Source organism: Acanthaster planci, linkage group LG14 (assembly GCF_054643075.1).
Source record: "Acanthaster planci isolate LZ-2023a linkage group LG14, COTS_SCS, whole genome shotgun sequence".
In the NCBI taxonomy this organism is placed as follows: Eukaryota; Metazoa; Echinodermata; class Asteroidea; order Valvatida; family Acanthasteridae; genus Acanthaster; species Acanthaster planci.
In genome coordinates, this window is record NC_141790.1 from 10,443,491 (window position 1) to 10,457,340 (window position 13,850).

General features: G+C 43.5%; 1 protein-coding gene across 4 annotated transcripts in view; it reads right to left on the minus strand.

Moving 5' to 3' along the window:
- Window positions 1-13,850, minus strand: part of LOC110981038 (uncharacterized) — a 73,981-nt gene that overhangs the window by 55,503 nt on the left and 4,628 nt on the right. For 2 of the 4 annotated variants that reach the window (XM_022238195.2, XM_022238202.2), the window contains exon 3: window positions 6,533-6,571. The exons of 1 other annotated variant lie outside the window; for it this stretch is intronic. In XM_022238195.2, the coding sequence (XP_022093887.2) occupies window positions 6,533-6,571 (39 nt within the window). Of the gene's footprint in view, window positions 1-6,532; window positions 6,572-12,045; window positions 12,153-13,850 lie in introns of those variants that run through there. One more of the 4 variants, XM_022238200.2, reaches the window with a different exon arrangement.

A 13,850-nucleotide genomic window follows, 5' to 3' on the forward strand; every position in this document is an offset into this window, starting at 1 on the left:
GAAGTCTCCCTTGCGGATCCGTATCAATTACGCTGCACTTCTTGGGGTACTGACCGATGATTGATGCGGCAAAGGACCTCATTCCAAAACAATAATGCCCACTTCAAAGGATTCCCCCCAAAACCCTCAACAAAAAAGCTGATTAATTTTATTAAGTCCCTGTCGTATATATCCCTACTCCCTCCAATCCCCTTAAGCCCCAACTCGTTAAACCGGTTCCCCGGCCAGCGATGGGCCCAGCAATTAAATTAATCCTCCCTCCTTTTAATACACACAGTCCCGGGTCAACATTTCCGATTTCTTTAGTCGTCTGCATTTCAGATTATTCCTTCTTCTTTTCTTTTTTTTTTTAACCTTCCCTTGCACTGCCATCGATCAAACAGGGCAGAGATTGCAGCTCACGTATTTGAGATATTGATCAGGCCATTGTGACGGCTGAATTATTGGCGGCGTTTATGGAGCATAACAGACTTGTCTTTGTTTAGCCGCTCCGTTTTGATAGCATCTGAAACACACCTCTCCCCCATTCTAACGACACCCTACACCCTAAAATTGATCCACGTGGCATTACTTTGCTGCGAATGGCGGCACGCTCTAATTGGCCGTTGCCGTACAGCAGTTCAAAGGGGAGCTGATGGCGAGCCGACAAATGCTGGGGCTAGGGAGCCAGGGGCAGTCATACAGGAAAACATTATTGGAGTTTCATTCAATAAACTGCGCTCTCGCAGGCTGTGTTTATGCAGCAAAATTGAATATATGCATTCAAGTTGGAAGTGAACCATGCCTAGGCAAGCATGGCTGTATACATGTGCATACATGTACATGTACAGGCACATGTACCAGTATACACTGAACATGTGTCTATGAATAAGTAAGAGAAAGAGATGGAGGCGTTACACATTAAATGTCACTTTCAAAGTTCATGCGTCTGCTCTCTGCTGGAAAATGTCATTCCATGATTTCCCTAAGTGAGGCAATATGGACGGGATCTCAGGGTATTTTTCAAGCCTTAGACATGTTAGATACATAAAATGTATATGTACATGTACATGTACGTACCACTCTTTACACTGCATGTGCCGACCTTTGACACTAGACATCATTTTAAAAACTTTGGCCAAGGCTTTTGATGGCTTACATTCATGCATGTACACATACAGGTACATGTACATCACTACATGTAAGTTCTCCCCCAATGCTTATTGAGAGAATCTTTCACAGTCTGCATTTTCTGTTTTAAAACATGCATACATGTACACGTACGTGTCGTCCGAAAGTTATGAGTTTGAAAAAAAAAGTCTGTTTTTTTTTCCTAGCCAATATTATTCATAATAATTTCAAGTTCGCTTGTCCCAGTTTAGGCCTAACCAGGCCACTTCTCATTAATTCCATCATTGCGAAATCCCAAGTCTGTTCGCCCCAAGGGAGGCTGCGCTGCAGACCATGCTCTAATAATCCCACCCCTCTCCCCCACACCCAATTCAGCCTCTGGAAAACCAACCCTCCCATTCCGATGTTAGATCCAATAAGAGGGCCATTAATTTTCAGCTTAAGCTCATTAGGCTAAGCTCATTGCCTTTTGACAAAACACCAGTAAAGGTACAGGCGGCCCGGACCCGGTACCGTCAGGGAGGATATGATATGCTCCTTGTACAGTACCTGTCCGTGTTGAGCGAACGGTGCCGGACAAATGAGGTGGCCAGCCCTCCATCTTTTCCATATAACAGCTACCGGTGCATGGTGAGTTGGAAAATAACAGAGACATTCAGACAAGAGACTTGTACATGTACAAGTTCATGAACACTGCACAACTTTTAATTGGCAGACGCTGGCACACAATCTGAAAATATGTCGATGAAGAACACGAAGATCAGTTAAAACTCTTCTGAACAATTCAGGGGTCAAAAACGTTCACTGTTTTTTAAGTACGGGTATCAAATATGATTCATGGATGACCTGCAGATCACAAACTCGGAATATTTTGCAATAAACAGAGGCTGCACATTACCCAAAACTAAACAACATGATTTCACACTCTTGGACTCAAAAGTTCACAAATCACACTTTCCTGACAAAATGTAAATATTTGCATAATTTATTCTGCATCCTTTGTGCATGAGCATGTCCTTCGCCACTTTGCAATGCTGAAGCGCAAATTTCTATGAATATTTTACATCATGTACAAAGTCATTACCAAATCGCTCCTGTAAACTGGATTAACTTTAATGACATTGCAGGTGATACTCCATATCACACACAGGAAATCCCCCAAATGAAACTGTTACTTTATTAATACAGTAGCAAGTCTCCTACAGTACAATGATGTCTCTGTTACCCCAGCAACATGTTGTCTTGACAACAGCTGTGCAGTTGGTACGGTAACTTCCTGCACATCATTTTTCAAGTGAAGGGGCCGGTGCCCCAACTCAGATCAGGGGGTTTCTACTGAAGTACTGAAACACTAAGGTAACTAGCACCTTATAGACAAATTAAATCAATGTTTTTTTTCACGGTCTGCTGTGCCCAACGTGCCAAATGGTGTTGAACGGAAGCCAGGTCAGAATGCGGTCGGTGGAGCATACCAGCACTTTCGCTTATCCCACCTTGACGTCTCCTCCCTCCCCCCCCCGGCCCACCTTCGCTGTCGAGGCCGTCAATCCACGGGCATCACTGGGGCAAAGCTGGACACACTGCACCACGGAGAACAAAATCATCGAGTGCTCTTCAACCGTGAGGGAATCGCGGAGATGTGGGCAGGCGGACGGCGGCGCCGCATTGTCTGGCAGACGGAGCAACACTGACACGGCAACTGGTCGAGATGGATTTGATCCTCAAGAACTCCTTTCCTCCCTATCTGTCCGTCTGTCCATCATGGTGCTCCTTTTATTTCCTCCATCTCCCTCCCAATATTTATTCATAAAGCTCGCATTTCGTGTGTTGTTCTTCTCCCTTCACAATCTATCAATTTGAGGCGTCTCGGATTCCTCCTTTCCATCTGTTCCCCCTCCAACCCACTCTTGCCCCAAGAAAACGTGACGCTCTTTCTTTCCTGGCAGGACACCACAAACTGCCTCCAAGTGTTCGGTTTACATTTCAGGTTGATGCCTGCGATTCAGTTTCCATTAATGGTTTTCAAATGCTTCTTGTGTGTTCCATATTCACAGAGTTCATCTTCTACCGCGCGCGCTCACTTGAGTTTTTTTTTTCTTGAAATCACTCTTTTCACACTCTTAAAACTTAACTTTAACTAGTCTTAAACACACTCAAGACAACGAGACAAATTTTTCTGTTTGATTCATACAAGTGACAAAATTCTTTTAGAAACAATACATCTGGGGTTCCGGTAAGAGGTTTGCCTTCGATCTAAATCTTGTGTGGAGTGAACCCTAATTCATTATGCATTCACCTCATCTGTACCGCACTCACCGTGGGGAAAAAAATAATTTTTCAAGGACGCCAACTTAAGATCAATCATTGGAGGAAATGCACGGATCCTAAAAGCTCCAAGATCCTCTGAAGAAGTGTGAAGAGGAGGCAAACGCTGTCCCTACGGAGGAATGAGTGAAGACAGCCGATGCATCGAGTGTACCAGATCCCTGGCAAAGTTTCAAGTCCTCTTTACCGTTGGGACCAGAGACGGTTTAACTCACATTTCCAAAAGAGAATTTAGAAGCTCGCTGGAGAGTTTTATTCAGGTCGGACTCATGAATCACATTTTCTGTCTTTTCAGGATTAGAAATGATGAGTTAACATGAGCACAGTATGTGAGCATATGACTTATAGTCTGCACATGCAGAGTAACTCCTTACTTACAATTTGCATATTGTACATGTACAGAGCAGTACAGAACAAACGGGTTCATGTAAATACATGTACATGTACCGGTACATATATATACATGTACAATGTACACCACTTACATGTGCATTGCATGACATGTTGATGTACAGAGTTTTAATGTGCAATACACATGTATGCATGTATGTACATGTATATTTGAAAATCTGTGGTTCTGTTGATGATCTCATAAACCATTGCTCCTTTTCAGGGACTCTGAACTGTTACCATGTACATGTACATTGTACCGTACGTAAGCAGTGTCATTTTTTTTTACAATGCAGTGCACGCTGTACAGTTGAAGAAGATTGTGTTAAGTGCATGTAATTTAACTTGGTATTTCATGTTGAAGCAGCGCAATTCTCCACTTCACCTTAACCCCTTCACGGCGGGATTATTGTGACCGCGACTGCTGGGCAGTGGTATGCCCTGAATGGAGGGCTTTGTCCAGCAGCAGGCCCCATTGAACCAGCAGCTGCATGGTGAATAGACTGTATGTGTGGTATGCACTAATCCTCACACAAAGCTGCGGTAGTAGCAATCCTCTGTGGCGAAGGGGTTAAATACATGTACACGTATGCTAGAGTACAGTGTAGCCTACTTCTGCATCAACCCACGCATGCAGAGATCAGCCACATTCCAGAACAATCCGCAGCCCTAAGATTGTCCATGTAGCCTCGCCCCTCTGTCATCCATCCCGTCTTGACCCTGCCAGGCCAGCGGTCACGGGGCCTGCTGTTCAAGCGGAACTAGCTTCAACTGCTGCCTCGCACTCCTGAGCAAACACACTCAGAGTGCACCCCGCTAAAAAGCTCCAAACTCCCTCCGTCTCCGAGTCACGGTGTGAGTGATTGGATTTACATGTACTTGCCAACGGCAAACCTGTGCATAACATGTACGTGCTCACATGACCAACTTCCTCCCCGTCTTGCTCTTGCCAAAACAGGTCCGAACTTTCTAAATCCTCAATTCCCCAGCCTTCCCCCAAATCATCTTAGTTCATCAGAACGAGCTTAGCACATACATCGTGTACACACTGTGTGCTTTTACGTGCATTATTCTCTGATTATATCGGTACCCTGTACCGTACCAAGGTTGCAGCAGGTTCCATTTAATATTAGTGCACTTGAACGTGTTTAATCTCTACTACAGTTGCCACGGAGATACTTAATGAAGGAGTGTACAGTACTATAAGAATAACACCAGTACCTTAAATGTCCCAGTACTTATAACTACTGTACCTACACGTAAAAGACCTGTCACCATTCCACACTGCGCATTGATAATGTGCTGGAGTACATTATACCGTACCAACTGGTGCCCATACCAGCACTAAGCCTCACGTATCTCCATAGCATTCATTATGTACATGCAACTGGGTCATAGCATGTGAAAAATATGCATGAGAGAACCTTTTAAAATTAACATGGTCAAGAATTACTCCATGTAAGCAGTGGTATCGTACATGTACAATGTACATGTAACCGTACATGCACATGTGGTATGTATACTGTGCGAATGTACATTGTGCCAAGATTTCAACTTTAATATGTGCATATATGGCGCCTTTGTATCCCTTCCAACTCTGGAATCTTTAGCTTTTTAAGACATTTTCACCTGGATTCATAAACACTGGGACTCTTTGCAAAGTGCTGTTTTCCGAGACCTCCAACATGTGCAGCGTCAAATTTATTATCACTCTGCGCAAACTACACTGTAACTCTCACATCATTATCCTAGAATAAGTGTTACCCAAGATGCATCGTCATTCAATCTCTTCCCCCAGTAATGGAGAGTAGGACCTACCGTACGGTAGGGCTATCAGCCTGCTCATCAAGTCACGCTCACCAGTCAGCGAGGGACTCTCGCAACCGGCACGCATGTCTTAACAAAACCCAAACCAATGCCCCCTGTCAAAGCTGCCATGCGCCTCAGCAGTGACCTCACATCATCCCCGACTGCTGCATAATATTCACTTTCTTCTCGCTAAGCGACTCCGGATGGGGAAAAAATCTAGACAGCTTCGAGTCGAGCCATGAAAGCTTGAAAAGCCAGGGCTGATGGCATGATGGTAACATTATCGTGAGGTTCAAGGTTCAGCTCTAACAAACATCAGAATTGCAAGGCATCATAGCATAATTACTAGGGATAGGACAAGTTCTGCGCTGCAGCGCAACGGAACAAGAACCACTGAGAGGGAAATGTACGGCACATGTACATGTAGAATGGATGGTGAAGGAATGAACGGGCCAGTGAGATGAACAGATCTACCCGTAAATATGTGGAAACTAGCTAAAAACATACAATGATTGGATTCTGGCATTCCAAAACCAAAATCTTAATATTGTTGCTCATTTTATAAGCATCACGAATTCCATAATACCCTCAGAGATGGAAGAAGACAAGGGTTTTTATTTTACCAAATCTGTCTCTCTGCACCCCTCCACTTCAATAATGCCCTTTTTTTTTCTTTTCAACGACTGATGTTTCCTACAATAACAATTCCATTTTAACACCAGCACAATTTTTTCAATCTTCTAGAAAATTAAAAACTCTATATCAATTTCCCATTTCCCCCACCTTTTCCAGAAATTTCAGATTCTCCCACTCAGATCAATTTAAAGAATGGACCTGTGCTTTCCTGTCTGTTCTGGGCAAATTGAAACGTCGCCCATAATTTGAAGTCTCCACTTACCTCAGGAAGAACTGTCTTGGTCAGACCGGGATTCAAAGCCTGGAAGTAAAGCAACAAATCCATGATGAGAAACAAGGCACACGAGAAACAGCAATCTTAGATTCACGATATACATGTAGCTCCACCGATGGGTGGCGGGACCGATCAGCTGGGCTCGCTCCACAAACTGGGCATATGAACGGATGCGCGACGGGTGAGGGTCGCGGAGTACGGAGGTCTTCCTGAGGAATGGATGGGTCTCCCAATCCCACCAGTTGGCTGGAGGATCTCTTGGGCAGGTTAATCACTTCCTTCTTGATCACTTCATCAAGGAGGGGGGGAGGGGGTGAACAAAGACACCACAAGAGCACAAAAAAAATTTCGTTTCTCCTAAAACACTGACCCATTCTGGAAGTTACACACTCTGATTTTTTCCACATTGAACTGTGATTTTAAAGAGCAGTAAAGCACAAAAAAAGTTCCCAAAAAATAGTCCTTTTGATGCATCATGACAGCAAAATTACGATCTTACATGTATCAATACGTACGTGTATATATTAGGCATGATTTTACCATGTGAAAATAAAGCGTGCATGCGCAATTATCCAAGGAATTCAGAAAAATATTGAACAGTGCATGTACATGTACACAAACAGCGTTAAAAAATTGTTACTGGAAATCTAGAATGTTCATGTAACCTGTTCGAAGATGGAAAATAATCATTGAATGGTTAACAGCACAACTACACATATCCCGGTACATTGTACACCGTGTACATACGTGTATGTACAATATTGTACATGTACATTACAAGCTATGTACCCTGTACATGTATGTACAACAGTAAGCACTTCTAGAGAAAACCTTTGCACAAATGCCAAAGTACACGAAATTCACAACTAAGTCGCATTAAGGAAACACCTCATTGACACAATAACAAGTGTCAGATGGAAAGAGTCTCCCGTTATAAAAGCAATCAAATTACCGAGCGCCTCAAATTGGAGGGAAAAAATTGGATTGGGGAAATTGGAATTGGAATAACAATTTTTTCTCAGGGCAGGAAGTCGGGCCGTTTGCTGCCTCATTGGAGATGCAAAGCTCCATCGCATCCCCCCCACCCCCACCACACGCACTCAGACGCAGAATGAGACAAACCGCCCAGCCATGGCGACAGGTTGTCGTCACGGTAGCCTGGACGGGCAAACCCTTGAGAGGAATGTCCCGAGATCGTGGCCACGAAGGGAGGAGCACTGTCGCTGCAGACCGCAGGTCAGTCTGCCCACCAGGCTACATGTATCTTTAACTCAGGAGGATGCGCTGAGGCGGAGGATTGCTTTGAATTACTATAAAATCTGGGGAGTTCACTGGTCCTTTTTTTTTCAAATATATGGCCAAATTAATGTACATTTTTCTGAATACAGTTCACGCAATGTAAACACACGCAGTGTACATGTATGTACATTATGTTCTTTGGTATCAAAACATGAACTATGTCACCTGTACACAATGTACGTGCCCGTACCTAGTGAAACAGCTGGGTAAATTTCAAAGCACATGTACCGGACGGTTTACAGTAAATTAGCACTCACAGTTCCAAACACTCTGATTTTTTTCACACATCCTTAGAGGTACACGTAGGCAAAGATTATTAGTAATATCTAAAAGTGGCAAATGCTCCTCTGAGTGGAGCAACCAATCTTTAAAGGTAATCCATCAAACTGAGGAGTTGGCTATATCACAGGCATGTGCATGTGCATACACGTCCGAGTACATGTAGGTCAACTGCACATTCTGACACCCTGTGCCATTCTCATCCTCATCCTGACCACCAGGGGGCGGGGCCTCGACCAACATTACCAATTAATTTTCTTATTTTAGGGAGCTGGAATTTTGGGGAGGAAAACAGCAATTTTGTCAATTGCCACAGGGCCACTCTATACAACAGTGAGTTTTTTTGTGCCACACATGAAACACAACAGGTTGCAATGCCTTTTTGAAAGATAAAACCTTGTACTTGTACCTTGAAATTAGGAATTCAATCTTTGAAGGCCATTCCGAGGGATGAAACTATATATTTCAGAGCTATCCACAGAGTTAGGAGAAGGGAAAATGAAATCCTTGGTCCCCCCAAAAATGGCCTCTATGTGTGTGTGTCCATGCACACATACACGTACATGTATTTAAAAAATAAAGGAAATTCCGCCCCTTTTCGAGGGGCCATATGGCCACTCTTACACGTAGCATTCCCAATCATTTCTGATACAATTGGCAGATTGGGAGCCAAATCTTTAACTGAAGGCTTCCTCCCCCCCTTTCCTTCCATACGGTTCCTTCATACAAAAAGACTCGGTATCACCCAGGCCTAAAATTAATGCCGGCATTGCATTCTGCTGAAATAGCTCTCTCTGTCTCTCTGCCACAGTAATGAGCGACGACCGAGGGACCAGGCCAGAGGGGAAGAAAAGGCCCACAGGGGAGAATCAATCAATGGGAATTCTGTTACTTTGGCGCCGTGCTTACTTAGCGTGTCCAAGGATGCGGCCGGTTGCCATGCCGAGAGTATGGTTTCCATGGCAGTGGGTGCAGGAGGTACTAAAGTGAGACTACCAGCAGATTCAGCTGGTCCCCAATAGGGCTTTTTTTCCGGGAGAAGATGAGGTACATTCAATACTAAAATTGACAACTTATTCCTAGAGGTAATATCCACATGATCACATGGCAACGGAATGTACGTGTACATCAATAAAAACTGGATTTTTCCAGTCGGATACCCTGGTACATGTACCTAGGAACAGAAACCTGGCATTCCCAAAATACCCCTGATGAAAAATAAATTAGGGTGCAGTAGTTTGGCAGAATTCCCCTTGTTTGGCCATGTACATGTACATGTACATGTCATCCACAATCACTGACGGGTACATGACAAGTCTTATTGTTACACATGTCCAGTATGCGTGAATGTACATGTGCATGTACATGACTCACACCACCATATGGGAGAAGTCCAATATGGTATCGTTATTTGACACATGAAATAAACATACTCTACGATGGTATCAGCACACATGTACATGTACTCTCTTCCCCGTAACCTTTTCATATTTCATCTTGCTAATTAATTATCCATGCACCTGTACAGAATGTACCGGTACACATGTACAGGTTGCATGTACATGTATGTGTAACATACATGTACATGTATACTCATACAACATACATGTACATGTACGTGTATACTCATACAACGTACATGTATACCGTACGTACATGTACAGTGCGACATGTACATCGTAGAGTGTACATGGTACATACAGATACCCTGCAAAAATATGTAAGTGCCAAAATGTTTAGATTTTCATTTTCATGTTCCCTAAATGAAACTGTGCTGTATCCTATGTGTACTTTCATGCGCACCTGCCGACTTAAGTTTCCTGTTAACAATGGGATGATAACTTACGTGTCCATGAACAAATGTCCTGAATCTCACCAATGAAACAGATTCATACAAAATTCATCCATACCATTACTCGGCTGATATGAATAAATGATGACAGCAAAAACTGAAAAACCATCAACTGATGCGCACAACGTCGAGGTATCCTCGGGTATTTCGGCAGAGGAGCCGCCGCTCAAAATAAATAAGGCTGTAATTTAATCATGAGCGATCCCCTGGCTGCCTGTAGGTGTTGCCGATTGACAGCTTGACGGATGAGGTGATCGCACTTCCCCCTCGCATCTACACGTAGGCCTTGACTTTCACTCATGAAAGTATGAGCACCCTTGAGTCCGTAGTATACTAGAAGGTACTGAACGAGATTTGAAAACCAGACGGCCACTCTCGACACAACATAAACCATGGTGTGCATGTGTACATGAGCGTACATGTGCAAAATAAAGGGCCTGAAATGTAGGAATTAAAATACTGTAATTGGGTCATTCCGTGAGGTTGGGGCACAATACATGTATGTGACGATGTCAATTGTCCCTGCATGTGGATTCCAAATTGACATTGTTATACATCTTGCTAGGCTGAATACAGAGGTGTGTGTTATTTTTGCAGAGTAAATGACCTACTCTCCAGGTCATGACAGGTGGTGAAAGTTGCCCATGGATGTAACAAGGACACCGTCACAAATTGTGCCCCAACCACATGGAATGACCCAAGTACATGTACCTGGCTCAATTATACCCCAGTTGATTCCTGCATGCACCTACAACCAACAGATAACGCTTGGAAACCCCTCCCCTGATAAATGTTCATATCCACTCATCACTGAATTCACAGCCCATCTGTGTGGGTTTCCAATTCCTGTAAACTTTGTACATGTATATGTACATGTACACCCACACAGTTTGTTTGTTCAGAAGGAAACAGATTACAGGCATAATTCACGCTTTGGCCTCCTTGAAAGGCTTTGCATTCAAGTAGCTCTTTGTACTAGCAGCTGTAAAGAATTATTGAGACTGAAAAGTATTCCTATTGGTCGAGAGCCCATCACATGACTGATCTTTAATGGATGATCAAGTATAGGCCAGCTTGGTGAGCGCAACCTCACGCAGCGCCAGCATGTGTGCATGCCGCACATGCACTATTCTCCACATAAGGTCATATCTCATGATTACTCATAAGGTTAGAAGGGTGTTTGAAGAAAACAAAGTAAAGTTGATGAACAAAATCCTTGGAAATGTGCGTTTTTTAAAAAATGTTTGGACTTTGAGACCGAAAAGATGTCTGTTTGGCCAGTCTTAAATGACATTTACGACCAGTCCAGGAGACCGGACATTGACAATGTTTTTCACTTCAGTTTGAGCATTATCAACTTTCATTCTCTTGGTCCAAATTCTGATTGTATACACGTTTAATCACACATAAGAGTACATCTGCAAAAACCTGTATTCACAGTTTGAAGCAATATGTCTTCCCATGCAGAAACTAATTATCAATATCAGAGCGTACGGTGGCAGATGAATTCAGAGGACAACAAATCTTGATTGAGAAGCATCCGACAAGAATTTGGCATTGGGCATTCCAGCCTGAGTCCTGGCCGAGGTGAAGACGAGAAGGACATCAAAGAAATGAGACGCGATCCGCTAAATTGGATACCTGACTCGTCTCAGGTGTAGAAATGTACACTATGGTATATGGCTATGCCATCACTGGCTAGACGAAGCTCAAGTTACGATGATCCCAGGCAAGTCATTCAATGTCAATCTAGGCATACTGAGCATACATGTACGTACTGCTGAGTACATTGTATGATGCGTGTAAGTGTACTCCAAACCCAAATGGCCAACAGAATTCCTGGAAGTGCTTACCAGTACAATGCCGCCCAAGACTTCAATCAGTTGACTGCCAGTCACTGGCTCTAAGAAAATATGCAGTCCGTTTCAAGTTCTCACTGTAAGCATTCATTATCAATTCAGGACATTTAAGGACCGTTCGTGTTGGCCTACTTCAAATTTGCATCAAACATGACCAGCGCTGACCAAACAAGGTGGAAAACGAAATGTTTACAGTGAAACGCAAGACTTACATGTACTTCAATATGTCCAGTCATCAATCTTCCTATCCACTTGAATTACCCGATGAGTTATAACATCCATCGCTGCACCAGAACACAATTACCCGCACAGTATGATAACATACATATGTAATTTCTCATTCCAATAAGCAGCATTCAATGTACAATGTACATGTACGGTTGGCAATTCCTATCTTGCCAGGTTCCTCCAAGAAGACACCAAGCCCCTCTTACATTGTTACAAGCAATCGAATGGTGCAATGTTCTTCCTTCCTCATCCTCTGCCTGTACATGTACAAATATGCACATGTGCTATGCACGGCGTACAACACAAACCCCGCCGACAGTGTCCAGCCGACAATTTTATCCAGGTCGACTTTTCTCACCCCCCTGGGTGCAACGCACCTGGCTTTTTAGGGACGCTCTCCACGTCAGCAGCGGGCACGAGGACGGACACTGACTGCATTTGTCATTATACGCTGGCTGCAGCCATGTGGATTCTATTATCTCAGTTTTGTCTCTTAGCCACCTGCCAGGGATGGGGATTTAATGTTAAAGTTAATGTGAGCTATCAAGTTAAAGGGGCAGGCAAGTCAAGGTAACAGGTTTCCCCAAACCATCAGCCACATCAAGCAGAAGGGGTCAGGGAGGAAGGACTGAAGGCCAGTTCATATAAACAACTTCAGAGGTCGCAAAATATCGGCAGTGAAATTTGCTTCAGGTAAAATGTGTTCAGCTTTAAGGAAATTGCTGTGAGAATATTTGTATTCACATCACAATTTCAGGTTTGCGTAATATGCTTTAGCAACGAGTATAAATCAACCTTTACAATACCAAGTGCATGTACAACTGTACATATATGTACAGGTACATGTACATGTGCCATGTGTACCACATTGCAAAATGATTCGGTACGCTGTCATATAAATAGTTACAATTAAACTTAGAAGGACTTAAAACATGATGACAAAAACATGCACGTACATGTACCAGTCCACATATTTCACGAGATGTACATGTACATTTACCGGTAAACATGTACATAACAAAACATGAAACACAGACACATGTGCATGTACAGGCCAAATGTACATCAAACCCCACTGATGACTGAATGAACTAAAGAGACTGGGGTGGTGGCAGTTTCATCTGAAATTTGAATGACACTGTTCCACGCTAAAGCAAGTCACATGACTCACACACACACACTGACACATAACATGTGTAATGTACCCGTACATCTCAGATGTATGTGGCCTCCAGGGGTATTCAAGAAGACAGCGAGGACTGATGGCCCGTATGGCTGAGGGGCACATCCATTTGAGAGGTGGCAACTCACACCTTCTATCAAGTCCCAAAATGGTGACTGGAAATTGGGGGCAGATGCGAGCAATGCAATACCACAAAACCATGGGCTGTGGCTTTGCGCAATCCACCAGTGAAAATGTAGGTACACTGAGTACAGGTGTATCGTAACCGTACTGACCTTACAACTTGAAGCAGTAAAGACAAGTGAGTTACACTTTTCACATGTCATCAGTACTGAGAAGTGCCCTCCCTCGGCTCCCATACTTGTGATAAATAGCACCCTCAACCATTTATACCCCAAGCTAATACACCTCTGAGAACATCAACAAAGTAATAGGCCAGTAAGTACTGGTAACTACAACGTACTGTAACAAGGTAGCTCTGACCCTTCAGCAAGATTGTCGGGTATTTCAGTGCACAACAGAGCTCCCACTAAGAGGATTTGAAAGCAAAATACCGGGTACAAGGAAACCTTGACACAGGGCCTACCCTTTAACTCACAGCTCGCC